At 34.8% G+C, this 14,929-nt stretch overlaps 1 protein-coding gene across 1 annotated transcript; it reads right to left on the bottom strand.

Annotated features, from left to right (window-relative positions):
- Positions 1-9,414: 9,414 nt before the first annotated feature.
- Positions 9,415-11,132, bottom strand: LOC131044646 (linamarin synthase 2). The gene is made up of 2 exons (XM_057978010.2): positions 10,614-11,132; positions 9,415-10,531 (listed from the first exon to the last, which is right to left on the bottom strand). Exons 1-2 carry the CDS (start codon positions 11,083-11,085, stop codon positions 9,567-9,569), a joined length of 1,437 nt encoding a protein of 478 aa, XP_057833993.2. The 5' UTR covers positions 11,086-11,132; the 3' UTR covers positions 9,415-9,566.
- Between the last annotated feature and the right edge of the window lie 3,797 nt (positions 11,133-14,929).

Raw genomic sequence — 14,929 nt, 5'->3', positions numbered from 1 at the left:
GAAGTGCAACTCTAGAGTGAGTGCAGAGAATTTCATAGCAGCGGCCTATAGGTGTCAGTGTGTGGTTAATCAGTTGAGAAGAGATCGCTCTTGATCTCCCTTGATTGTGTGTAGCTCCAAGCGAACAATTTGATTGGTAGTGAGCTCAGAGAAGATCTGTTTTGTGTAGTCAAATGCAGCTCCTGATGGCTGCCCTGTAGATTAGAAATTTATAGTTGGTTTACAGTTTGCATTTCTGCATTTTGTCATTTCTAGTCATTTAATAGAAAGAAAATAAATTTTTCATGTCTCTTTGTGTGTTTTGAGTTTATTTTCTATGGATTTGCACTCTCGGCTGTTTGGGAAATTGATATAGTAGTCTTTGTGCATTTTTGGGTCCACCCAACTTGATGATTTCATATCCTCGTCACTTGAGTGCAGCTTACATTGGTGGTTTGGCTGGAATGAGTATGAGGAGGACAGATGGTAGCGGTATGCTTACTTCTTACTCATATGAACAATTTCTCATTTCATGTTGGATGGGTATTTGGAAATATTTAATAGAGGCTCATCATGTTATTGCTCGGGTTTTCAAAGAACGAGCACAGGTCATTGCCGATTATTGGAAGTCTAAGATTGATGTGGATGAGGAGAGCGGACTGCTTTGCCTCACAATTGTCGGGTCTTGTGGGTTGTCAGTTTTGGGATCATCAATGAGCTATCTACAACTTCATTGGCATATGGATTTGAGAGAAAGAATAATGAAACTATACTTTTTTTATCTTGGTGTTTCAGTGCTAGAGGTTGGAGATGATGTGCTCAAGGGTTCTTCTTCTTTAAATGGAGTGTATTTTTGGAGTGTATTTTGAACCTGCAGAAACTGGTGCTTCTAATTATTGATTAAAATGTGAGTTTGTGGTTGGAAAAGTAGTAGGAGGAGATGTCTTTGACTCCGATTTGACTTGGAGAAGGCTTGTCCGGAGTGTCATTGAATAGTCTTTGGTGATGTTAAAATCTTCTGTTGGCTTGGTTGCAATGTGACGTTAAGAAGCAGAACTGTAGGGCATGTCACTATTCATGACTGTACCAATTGAACTTAAAGTGAGAGATTGTTGGGAATATCAAGTACAATGGTCACATGACTTTTCACCTTCTCCCCTCTCTTATTCGATAGTTATATCTTTATATAAATAAATGAGTACAGTCCATGTATCAGTTAATACAAGATTTCCCTGATTTTTTTATTTCTTGTGTATGTAGTCTTTAATGGTGAACCACATAATTCTACTATGTTGTGTGTTTATCTTCCTTTGTTTCTAATTTTCTTTCTGCTAATTTGTGTTATTGATATGCTATCTGCTAATTTGTGTTATTGATATGCTTTCTCTGAGGTGGCAGTGCAAGTGCAAGTGCAGCCATTCATCTTCTTGTCTTGTAATTGCTTGGGTTCAGTTGATTCCGGCCATGGTATATATAAAAACAGATTATAGTTATGCTGAGAATAGATTCGACTAAACAAAATTACCGAACAATCAACTAAAAACATAATCTCATTCATCGATGAATGGCAGAAAGGTGGAAGAGTAGTTGAATACGTATCTATATTTACAATTGATTGAAGATTTGATTCTGTGCTGAATTTGTATTTACAATAGGATTGAATGTTTTTATATAAATTTTTCTACATTGTATTCAAATTAAAAGGGCTACACTGAATAATTTATGTTATGAATTGATAAATAGGCATCCATCTTTTTCTTGATTTTTATCTTTTTTTTTTAAACTCACATATAATATTAATTTTAAAGAAGTATTATGGATGGATCACGTGGTGGAAAACGATTTTTTGTATTATGGGATTTAAATATAATTTACGTGAATGAATGAGCAGTTGTAAAGTTCCACGAGGTTTTTTAGTTTTTTTAGTTTTTTATTAAATATATATATTAAATAATCGGTTCTTGAAAATGTACTTTCTAAAATTTAATTTGATCAGTCTAGAATAGATTTTTTAATAACTTAGAACGACATTAGTTCATCATATGAATTAATCTAATTTTGTGCCCACCTTCAAGATATTATAAAGATGGCTTTTTGATCTAAATCACTTTTATATCTTACAAAAATATCCCTAATTTTGATAAAATCAAAAAATTCTTTTAGTGTTTCTATTTTTTGGCTTAATAAAATAAATACATATTCATTGACTAGTGTATTGTCTCATGTGAACCCCACATCTAAGTTTCATTTTCATTTCACTAATTCATTTTGTTTAAAAGAATGCAAAGTCTCTCCTATTTATACTAATATAGCTTCCTTAAAGATATAATAATTTTAACCCATGAGTATGATACATTTATATAAATATAACATAAATAGATAATATTATATATATTATAATAATATAAAATATAATATGAATAAATGATATATAATATTTTTTATTTATATAATATAATATAAATGAGTAGAATATCATATTGTCCACATATTTCTATAATATGTAATAATATATTATAATATTATGATGTCTTTTGAGAAGTAATGCATGGTTCAGGTTGCGAAAAATGTGTTAAATTTAAAAATATACAGTTACATAAGACACATATCTTGCTAGTTTTTAACACCACTATAAAAAACAAATGCTACATCAATGCATTCCCTATTAGAAACAAACGCTACATCAATGCATGCCCTATTAGAAATAAACGCTACATCAATGGATGCCCATAAATGTTGAGCTAACAACACATCCTACTAGTATTTTAGTAAACATTAAATTTTTGTATGCTCTTTGAATTCCTTCATGGAAATACTACCACCCAGCCCATGCAAACCCTTTTCGAGGCTGATCTAAGAAGCATTTGATGCTTTCCTAAAGAGGATTTTTTTTTTTTTTTTTTACCTTAGTCTAGCCTTGTGCAAAGTGAGGAAAGACCATGGTATTTTGGTCTACTTATGTAAGGGACCTTATCCCCTCCACAACATTAGCCCCATATTTGTAGGCCACAACATCCTCTATGAAAATATGAAATGTTGTTGTCTTTCAAGGAAAGAGTATCCTTCTATGAGGATTTCAAAGCTATAGAAGATGGTGAAGAGTCCTCAAATGAAGAATGCAAATTACACCCAACCTACCCCAACGATTCCTACATGGAGGCAACCATATTTACCTTAGGAGAGTCAAATTACTTCCCATGACTATTAGAAGGAACATCTACCATATAATATTATGGAAGAACATCAGTCCACCATGATTGATTCTCACAATTGGCCTTAGATATAGAACAAATGTTGGCCATGTGGCTAGTATGAAAGTGTCTTCTACATCGAAATGACAATCCTTCATGTAGTCCAAAGGTTGTGTCTAGCAATGATCACCGATCTTGAAAGTGATATGTGCCAGAAGGTCTTTTGATATATCTATATCTACAAGGATGCAAAAAAATGCAGCATGGGTGAAGTGAGACATATCTAAATAAATGGCCTACAAAATACCCAAAGAGTCTCCAATATCTTTGACACAACCCTCAAATCAAAACTGAAGCGATAGGTTTGGGAGGTGAACCCAAACATGTTTCACCATAAAATATTCTTTGAGAGTGTTGATGTCCATATATTGGCATTTGAGGAGAAGAAAGCTTTGCCTCCAACACCATCATTCCTAGGGATTGGAATCTTGATCCTGCTTACTATCATACACCATGATGAAAAAACCCTTTGAATAAAGGTAAATCTCCTCATTTCCCTTAAGAACAACTTATCAAGATCTAGTGAGACATTTGTGTAGATATGTTAGCCTAGGCTATAATCCATTGAGCTGGTTGATCAAAACATTGGAAGAGTATAAATGTTCTCCATCAGAAACATCTTTCTTGAGATCCTTAGAAAAGACCAGAACAAGAGAAGTGAAGGCCCATTTGATGAGGGTTTTTGGGAAAATAAGGACCCATTGCAAATAAAAATAAGAAACCCCTTTCACAGGTTGATCATTCCAAGCTAAAGGTTCAACCCTATAACATTGTGCCCCTTATGTCATGACATCTTGAAAAGAGGACCCATGATGAACAATGGTCGTTTCCATCCCCCAAGAAGAAATATGTGCTATTGTTGAAGCCTATAGACTGCCTAAAACCCCCTTGGAAGGAGAAGGAAATCCACACACAGAGGAGCAAGTGGTCAAGGGAACCTCAGCAAGATTGGGGCATGACCTAAGATTGGAAAGAAGAGGAACTATGTGCTCTAGCTAGACTAGAAATTACTTTCCCACTATCATCAAGACCAAAACCCTGTTGATTTGTGATGATGCAAACCATCTGAAAGTGAAGTGAGAAAGAAGGAGAGGGCACATAGGCACATAGAGTAGCAAAATTCTTCCATATTTCCAAGAATATATATTTCATGTTTGATCAAATCATAATATATTATATTATTTATATTGACTTATATTATAATACATTCTATTATATTACATTATTATATTTTTTAATTTTTTAATTTTTTTAAAGGCAAAGTGCAAGAACATACTTATATATGTTAATAAGAAATAAAAGTATTATATTATAACTTCATTAACAAAATAGGTTTTCAAGTAGAGAGCAAGACTCAATCTAGCTGTAGAAAAACCAAACTCCCAAAAACAAAACAACCTCAGAGAGGCAAGCTTAATCTAAGGACCAAAATTTTACAACCTACTTATGAAAAAAAGGAACTATAGTGGAGACAAAGACAAAGCTTTCATCTATTGAGGATTGTATATCCCTGAGTATGGACTTTAATAAACATGAAGACATAAATTGATATAGAGAACTTCATAAGCCAAATGCCCCAATAAAACAAAAAATGAGGGACATTTAGCATATAGTTTTCATATAATCCTAGACATTGAGATTGAGTAAAAATAAAGAGACTATACATCAACAACAAAAATAATAGACAAAATAAAGTTTAGGATGGACCCTAACTGGAGCAACAAGTAGAGGGACCATGAGCTATTCCTTGGGGTTATTTTTTCCTATTTCTTCATCACTTGCTTTTTCCACCTTTTTAGTGTTCACGAATCAATTTGACAAGAAGGTGCTTGAATTTGTTAACCAAATTTTTTTAGAAGATCTTGCATAAGTTAATACAAAGACTAATAGGCATGAAACCTACCATTTTATTTGCCACACTTTTCGTAGGAACCAACACAATATACCTGTGTTGTTGATATCTCTAAGAAAACTCATTGAGGATAGGAACTTCCTAGCAACCAAAATGACATCCTTCCCCACAATGTCCTAGCAATCCTAAAAGAAGAATGGGGAAAATGTTCCAAACCCAAATATATATACGAGCCCAAGGAGAAAACCACCTCTTTAACTTCCTCATCAGTTAAATCTCGTTCCAAAAAATTATGATCTTTAGGGCTTAAAAGGTTTGGGATAATAGAGAGGAGCTTCTTTGAAATCTCATCAACACCTAGATCTGTGATAGGAGGAGGCTTGAGCATGAAGTAAAAGTAATTTATAGATTCCTTGTGAATGTCTTCCTCTTTCAAGAGAAGAGTAACATCCAATCCAATCAACTCCTTAATCTTATTCATTTTTCTATGTATAATAGCAGACTAGGGAAACAACTTATTATTCCTATCACCTTCTTTCACCCATTGGATGTGAGATCTTTGTTTCCAAAATACCTCTTTTTTCAAAATGATATTATGAAGATTATCCAAACGGTACTTTTTACTCTAAACTTTGTTGGGAGTAGAACCAAAGCATTCCATATTCATTTATAGTTCTTGGAGCTGGGATTCCATATCTTTATTTTGAGAGAAAATATTACCAAAAGAGGATTTACTCCATATTCTCATGTTGTTCTTCAATAGTTTTAGTTTTCAACTGATTTTGAAAATAATTGTGCCCTTAAAATAGGTTTTCTATCATAGAGCTATCATGTCTTTAGACTTAGAGTGATGGGACTACATGAGCTCAAAATGAAAAGGGTAGAACAAATAAGGTCTAGTTAGATCCAAATGAAAGACAATAGGGTAGTGATCTAAACCAAAACCGATCTCAAAGGAAAGATGACATGAGCTAAAAATATCATAGGAAGCAAAAAAAAGGCATATATCAAGGCTAACATGAATGAGCTCATCACTTGTACGTAGGTTGGACCAAGTGAAGTTTATGTTCTCCAATTAAAAATCAACCAACTTACTCTTAGATAAGTAATCATGAAGGTCATGCATACTATTAGAGAAGTCAAGAATACCTCTCATTTTTTAAAGGAATATATAACGGTATTAAAGTCTCCCATGAGCATCTAATTAGATTTTTGAAAATTCGCCCACAAATCAAGGATAAACTCCCAAAAATTTCTTCTCAAGACTAGATTGTTAGGCATATAGACAATGGTGAGCATTCACTCCACTTTAGAAATACCATCGTCAAATAAAAAAAAATTTTAAAAATTGTCTTGGCTCCTAAGGGTCCATAGAGATTATTGGGTTTCCACATAGTAGCCAAAACTCTAGAAGCCCCATCAACACTCATAGCTATGGAATTAGAGAAGGACCAAATGAAGTTGCACACCTTTTTGAAGGTATCAAAACTTATTTTAGTTTCTTGAAGCAACAAAACGTTTGACTTCAACTATTCCATCTGATTAACCAAAATCTGCTTGTGGGAACCATTTAGTCTGTGAATATTCCAAGATAGGACAATCGTTTCTTAAGTTTCTAGGAGAATATCTACTCAAGGGTACTTTGGCTACTATTAATCACATTTCTAGTTGCATTGTTTTTCCTCAACTCCCTTGCAAACTTCCTTCCCATCTTTTCCAACCACCTTTAGGACAATCAATATTGAGACAACTCATGAAAGAACAAAGTTGACAATAGGGAGTCAATTTTTCAAACTCAATCAGTTGAGTCCAAGATCCCATATGAGATTTCAATTCTATTGACAAAGCTAACATTTTTTCTAGACACAATACTAGCATAGAAGCTCGTAAACACCAATTGAGACCTTTGTTTTGTAATAGAATCTAAGAAAATGAATTTCCCAAAGGAGTTTGCAACAGTAGAAATGATTTCTTCATCCCAAAATTCCAATGAGAGGCCTAAGAGGTGGACCCAAGTTGGAATGGCACCCACCAGGTGAACCTTAGAATCAAAGTCAAGCACCAATTACATAGAAGAAGTTTTTTCTTACCAAAGAATGAGGGCTCATAGGGCTCATAAGAAAAAATATGCATGAATTCTTCGTTGAAAGAGAAAGGGAAACAAAACATAACTTTAGGAAAAGATGAGATAGATAGACTACCCTTCATTGGCCACCTAGAAATAGTCCATATTCAAACCATACCAATAGTCCACTTTTGAACCATAGAAATCTTTGAGTGTCTACCCAAATACTTAACCACCAAAGAGTTTTCCATCTTAGCTAGAGAATGGTTCAAAGAAGGATCTTTTATATTTAAACATGTTCCTTTGTTGGTATGCTCAAATGAGACCCTGTCCATAGCAATGAAACACCTGCTATTAAAAATGTCCTTCCAATGACCTTGGGGATTGTTGCCAACTAATTCCATCGAGGAAGTATAAGTCCCACTATGCTTTCCCTCAATGTTGATATCCTTCGTATTAGTTATAGAATGAGCTCCCAACATGGCCCCACCTACACAAGAAATCCCCCCTTCCATAAGGATTTTAGGGAATAGGAGAAGAATATTTTCATGGTAGTAATCATTTTAAGTTGATGACTCAAAGGCTCCTAGATATTCATCACTCCCATCCTTCTCCCGCACCTTCTCATCTATACCAAAACCAAAAAAAAACTCTCACCCACTATTTGCAGAGCATATTTCAAAATTTTAGGGACTCATATAGTTATTTGAGGGCATTGTTTCTAATTATTTAGTTCTCCAGTTTTCTTATTATGAGAATTTCAAGAAAAATCACTTCACCTAGAAGATGACTATAGATAAAGAATAATTTATCCAATATCAAGAATTGGACTTTTTATACCATTAGCTAATTATAATTTTAATACTTCAACCCATAGAAAGCTTCCTTAGCCATAATTTTTTCATTTAGAATTTAAGCTTGTGGAGATACATGTTTTAGAGCAATAATTAGTTTCATGGAAAATTTAACTAGCATTTTTTCTTTTCCTAAGTTATATTTCTAGGCAAGTCATGATAGTGTGACCTTTGGAAAATAGCATGTACACGACATTTTATTTTCAATATAGAATGGGTTTTAAGTTAATTGTACCATTCTAAAGAATCTAGAAATGTAGTTTTTTAAATATTTAATTAGCATCATAAGTGTTGGTTTTAAGTCTACATTTATAAATAATTATGGAAAGAGATTAAAATGTGAGATGAGGTTGGTGAACTAGTAGTATCAAATGGTTGATCAAGCTCCTAACAATATAGAGAATCAAGGGATCATTTTATAATTTAGGAGTAATTTAGAGTGGCTACAAAGTTGTGGCACTTGCCTAACATTAACATACATTAGGAGGAGGCTACATAGATTAATTATGTGATTCCCATTGGATTTTTTGAGTTCTTAGTTTGAATTTGCATCATTTGTGTTGATTGAGGCTTCAATGTGAACCATGCGATCTATTACTTGAATGAACATTTTGGTATGGATAATTGTAGTTTTGTGGTTTAATTTTTAGGATATTGGATTGATGGGCAAATAAAATAGTTGTACCACCTATCATTGTAGTGTCTATCTTAATGGATTTTTGAATGGACATAAGATATGAAATTCCATTTTTTTTCTCCCAATCTTGGTAAAATATTAATTGTCCTATGTGTTGAGTGCTAACACAAGCATTTTAAAAATGTTCATTTTCTTATATAATTTGCTCCCATTTTTTAGAGGTTTAATTTGAAGAAATCACTGCTTTCATCAACGACTTTCAACATGGTAGATTCATGTTCACTCCCTTGGTCATTTTCCTCCTAAGTAAGTGTAACATAAGTAGGGGATTTGTTGTCTTGTTGGTATTGGTGAAAGTCATTAACAATCAATTTAAGGAGGTTAGCTTCAAATAAAGGAGATCATTGTGTGTATCCTATTAGACATCATAGAGACATTGCATAATGAGAATGTATTTTAATAATTTCAAAGGAAAATAAATATGAAAAAAATGAAAATTTTCACAATTTAATCAGAAAATTTGAAAATGAGGTAGGTATGAAAACCTAATCAAAAGTGGATAGCATTCACTTAAAATTTGTTAAAAATGTGTAGAATTCAAAATAGATCTCTTTAATATTTTTATCTTTTAAATAGAAAAAATAGATAAAAGTCCATTCTATGTCTAACAAAATTTAAGTATATTGATCCACAAAGACATTTGATATTGTAAAAAAGAGTTATTTATAAGATAAATGCCACTTTTTACTAAAGAAAATCTATAGAAATTAAAGCTCCATTACTTAGTAAACAGTATGGACGAATGACGACCTAAGCATATCACGTCTATTATTTAGTACCACTGGACCAATACAGACTAATGAAGAGATTGCATGAAAGGCGGAGATGCCGATAATAGAGACAGATGAGTGACGAAATGCTTCCATGGCTATGCCTTTGTAACAGAAGCTGAATTGTAAAGCTGTTTCATGTCATGAATAAACCTGTTCAAGTTGAGAAAGGAAGAACCTCCCTCTGCAACTGCTTTAAATGCCGCCTCCTTCAACTCCCTCCCTCTTTTTCTCAGCTCCTCCGCTTCCGGACCCTCCATCAATCTCATCACGCCTTTCTCTATCTCCTCCCTTTTAACCACCACAGTTTCATCCACGTCAACGCCCTCCAAGTCCATGCCAATCTTCCACACATCCTTGCAGAACCGGCAGTCCAGAAACTGGTCAAAGAAATAGGGCCATCCAAGCATTGGAACACCCATGCTCATGCTCTCTAAACACGAGTTCCACCCGCTGTGAGTAACAAACCCTCCTACGGAAGTGTGGGACAACACCTTAACCTGCGGCGCCCATTTCACAATCAGTCCCCGATCCACAGTCCTTTCTGCAAAACCCTCCGGGAGAGTGGCGGGCTGGCCTCCCGCAATATCCTTTCGTAAAACCCACAGAAAGGGGTGCTGGCTTTTCTCAAGCCCCAGTGCCAACTCCTCCAGCTGTTCGTTCGATTTGACGGCGATGCTGCCGAAGGAAACGTATATCACAGAACCTGGCTCTTTGGCATCAAGCCATTTGAGACAGCTCTCTTCCTGCTCCGACATACTCGCGATTCCGTTCATGTCTCTTCCTTCCAAGAAATTGGGAAGAAAAACAGGCCCTACTGACAAAGCAGGGCATCCATTGCTGGACAGTGCGCTTACCGTCAGAGGAGAGTCCACCTCATCGAACGTGTTGACCAGCACATAGTCTGTCTTACCTTGGAATTGTGACTCACGCAGAGTCCACTGGAATAAAACGTCCGACGTGTCGGTAGCGCGGTAGAAAGATATCAGATCGCTCGGCAATAGAGGCGGAAGATTACCAGGCAAACAGGTGATCACTTTATCCGCGCTATTCGAATGGTCCACTGCAATTATAAGCTTTCAGTTACTACAAATATTTTGTAGCAATCAAAATAAAACTGAGTATCACTTTAGTAGATTTTGTACCTTTGACAGGAATATGCCCGTGGGAGATGAGAAGGTTGGCGTTGCACTGAGCAATAGAAGAGGCGGCGCACATTGTCCAGAAAATGACTCGAGGCACACCCAGCTTCTTGGCGACTTCGTAAGTGCAAGATAAGAAATTTTCCGTTATAATGCAAGTGATGGGTGGAGTTTGTTCCGTTAAGCTGCACAGCAAATGATGCTCCAAGACGGGGCCAAGTTTTTCCAATGCAATCACAAGCTCAGGAATATTGGAGAGGCGACCGTGATCAGGTGGCAAGCCATCTGGAATGGTGAGAAACTTAAATGTGGAGGTGGCAGCTGCAGCTGATCTTGACATGCGGTTGTGGCTCCATTCCGTGTTAACGAAAGTGATGAAAACTCCTCTTGAAGAGAGGAGGTGAGCCAAATTGATAAGAGGATTGATACTGCCTTGCGCAGGGCTAGGCACCATGACTGCGTGGAGGCCATTCATCTTCTTGCCTTGCAATTGCTTGAGATCAGCTGGGTCCGTCCTTGATATATATTAAAAAACAGACTAGATAGGCTGTGGATAGATTCAACTAGATAGGCTTTGGATGGATAGACTAGATAGGTAGAATGGTAGTTGAAGAATGCATATCTACATTCACAATTGATTGAAGATTTCGTCCTCGCGAAGAGTTAGTATCTACTATATGATTGGATGAATTATTTTTGTAAACTTCTCTACATTATATTAAAATTAAAATAATGTCATCATTACTGTTTGCTGTTTTATGGAACACAGACTTACTTTTCATTAGTCTAAGTCATGACTCATCATCGACTAGTTTCACAGATTGCTATAATGGGCATCAATAAGTAATATTATAAAAAATGAAATCAGTATAATGGATGGTTCACGTGGTAGATGCGATTCAAAATAATATAAGCATTTCCCTCTCTGAACGTGCCGTCCATGCCCACATACGCAATTAAGTTGCTGATTTCCACGATATCATCAAAGAAGAGAACGTAAGAAATTGAACAAACATTTTCGAAAAATCCAACGAGTAGACCATTTATTCAACGAACCCAACGAGTAGATCGCACTTACAATATATGAAATGCGTGTCTTAGCCAAGGACAACATGCACTCAACAATATCGGAACGGTTTAAACTACACATTAAGCTTACATTTCTAGATTTAAAAGTGTTGAACACTCAGAGTTGATTGACATTTTCTAGGCTTAATATGTTGCTTAATGTATGTGGTCCCACTAAGAATACATTTCTAGGTTTTAAAGTGTTAAACACTCAAAGTTGACTAACATTCTCTAAGCTTGATATGTTGCTTAATGTGTGTGGTTTAAGGCTGGCCTGCAATACCTATCCTGATCTTTTGAGAGTTTGATAGCTTGTGTCTTTGAAGATGAATCAAGATGGTTCTCCCTAGTGAGGAAGAGGAAGAATTCCTTGTACTTCAACCTGGCTTAGGTTTCCACGATAAGCAGAAAAGCATAATCTCTGAATTGAATGTTTTAGCTTGGAGAATGAATACTAATTGGGCCGAGTTTACACAAGCGATCTTTGTCTTGGAAGAAGAGGAAGAGAAAGCACGATGTCTCGAAGAAGCTCTGCAAAGAGAACAAGAACAAGAATGTGAATGCCTACAAGATTTTCAAGCAACTCCCGCACCTCCTCAATAAGATTTAACTCTGTTTTTCCTCAATTTCAAATAATTTTGTGCTTAATTTGTTGTTTTACATCCACCATTATCTGTTTGTTCCACCTTTCAGTCTTTTCTGATAGCCAGGGCCTAATGGTTGGGCTTAACGAGCAATGTGTTTGCAACATACTAGATGTATCTTTGATTGTGATTATTTATAATTAAAGTTAAAAACTCATTTTATACAAAATTTTAATTAATTAATAAATACAATTAAAGGTGAATTATGTATGTTGCATAGGCAAAAGTCTTAATTTTTTAGAAAATGGCAATATTTATAATTCAATTGACTAACTTAATTGAGGCTAAAGCAAAAAGTCATCCCAAATTAACCCAAAAAAATGCTAGAGAAATATTTTAATAAAAGGTTGATTCCACATGTACCACCACTACCTCCAAAGGCCCTTACAAAAGGAGCACATGAAGAAAATATGAAACACAAATTCCTCACTAATTCCACAAAGCACATGGTTTTTGATTAAGATAAAACAGGTGTTCCAAGGACCCGAAACCCAAATCCAAAATTAGAATAATCAAAACAGTATCAAACCAACAAAGTACCAATAGCCTAACAACGACAGGGGCAGGGGAGACACCCCACAGAGCCCAACAAGATACAACATAAAACCTCAGAAAAATAGCCAAAAAACTACCCTAAAAGCTAACCAAGAGCTTCCATAAGCTTAGAATTTATCTCAATTATATTCTTATTTATGTCTTCAAGCTCCTCCATGATAGTCATTGTGACACTTTTCTCCTAGTTCCTGCTCCTAGTCCTAGTAGAAAGTCCTTACAAATCTTTTTTTCTTATATTGTCAGAAAGAAGATATTTATTTTGACAAAGAATTCAAATAAAGAATTTACACTTTACCCAACCATAGTTATTCTAGATCGTTTTCACCAAGGGAAAATATCATTACCCATTTCTTTTTTATTCTAAGAACTAACATCTACGAAACATCAAATAAACCCCCTTACATCATAGCCTCAAACAAAGGGAATCAAAATCTTCCAAATAACAATGAGTTTGATTGGCTATAATGGAAGAAAGATCAACCTAATCATTCAAATCACCCCCCACTAGTAAATAATTCAAATCCTTTCGATAGTATATATGAATTTTCCCAAGGCCTTGAAATTAAAAATATTATCCCAACCAGAACCCAAAAAATTATTACTCCAAGTAGCAAGATGAGGAAAGGAGATGAGAATTGACTGATAAAAGTCACAATTTTATTTTTTCAAAAAAGAGTTTTACAAGCAATATTGAAAATCTAGAGAAGTCTCATTTTAACAAGCGATGCTCTCTTTTTAATAGTATTCTACATTATAAAATCCTTCCCAACAAAACTCATTCTCTTTTTAATAGTTTGTATTGCAAGACCTATAATGATTATGATGATTGTAATTTATAAGTATTTTTTTTTAAAATTAGTGCAACATCACAAACTGTGTGTATTAATGAAGAAATTTTGATAGAATATTAAGTGGTGAATCTCAATATTGCAAGCAAAGCATATAAACATAGACAAACACAAACTATAGAAAAAAGGGGAGAAGAAGAAAAATAGAGCAACTTTGTGAAACTTGGGTGTTGTTTATAGAAAATTACATAATAGATTTCTAGAAAAATATATAATAAATTTTACATCTAATGTAGCATAGAGTTAGTTGTAACATTTATAATGGATATTTGAGATAAGGTTGGCCTGAACAACATGGACAACTAAAACCAGGCTTGGTCAATTAGAGATGATATGAAGTATCATATTGGTCTATACTGATTGGATGATAATGTTAAATTAATACAAGCCAAAGAAAGCATATCAATAACACAATTCATCAAAAAGAAAATTAGAGATGAACGAAGATAAACACAAAACACAATAGAATTATGTGGTTCACCATTAAAGGCTATATCCATGGGAAACCAAGAAAATCTTGTATTAACCGATATCTGATACATGGCATGTACCCATTTATTTACAAAAAGATAGAAATATTAAATAAGAGATGAGAGAAGGTGAAAAAACATGTGACCATTGGACTTCATATTGGCAACAATCTCCCTCTTGAAGTCCAACCAGTACAATCATGAATAATGGCATCCCGTACATTTCTTCTTCTTAATGTCACATTGCAACCAGGCCCATAGAGGATGTTAATATTGCCAAAGACTATTCAAGGATACTCCAAACAAGCCTTCTCCAAGTCAAATCAAAGTTAAAGATATATGCTCCTAAGTTACTTTTCCAAGCACAAACTCACATTTTAATCCATAATCAAGAACACAACTTTCTGCAGGTTCAAAATACACTTCTCTATATAAAGAAAAACCCTTGAGTGCATCATCTCCAGCCTCTAGCACTGAAACACCAAGATAAAAAAAAGAAGTATAGTTTCATTATTCTCTCTCTCAAATCCATAGGCCAATGAAACTGCAGATAGCTCATTAATAATCCCCAAAACTATCAACCCACAAGACCCGACAATTGTGAGGTAAAGCAATCCAATCTCCTCATCCACATCAATCTAGACTTCCAATAATTTGCAATGACCTATGCTCTTTCTTTGAAAACCTAAGCAATGACATGATGAGCCTCTATTAAACACCCATCCTACATGAAA

The sequence above is a fragment of the Cryptomeria japonica genome, chromosome 1 (assembly GCF_030272615.1).
Source record: "Cryptomeria japonica chromosome 1, Sugi_1.0, whole genome shotgun sequence".
In the NCBI taxonomy this organism is placed as follows: Eukaryota; Viridiplantae; Streptophyta; class Pinopsida; order Cupressales; family Cupressaceae; genus Cryptomeria; species Cryptomeria japonica.
Note: the sequence above shows the minus strand (reverse complement) of the source record. Positions and strands in the feature narration are given on the sequence as shown.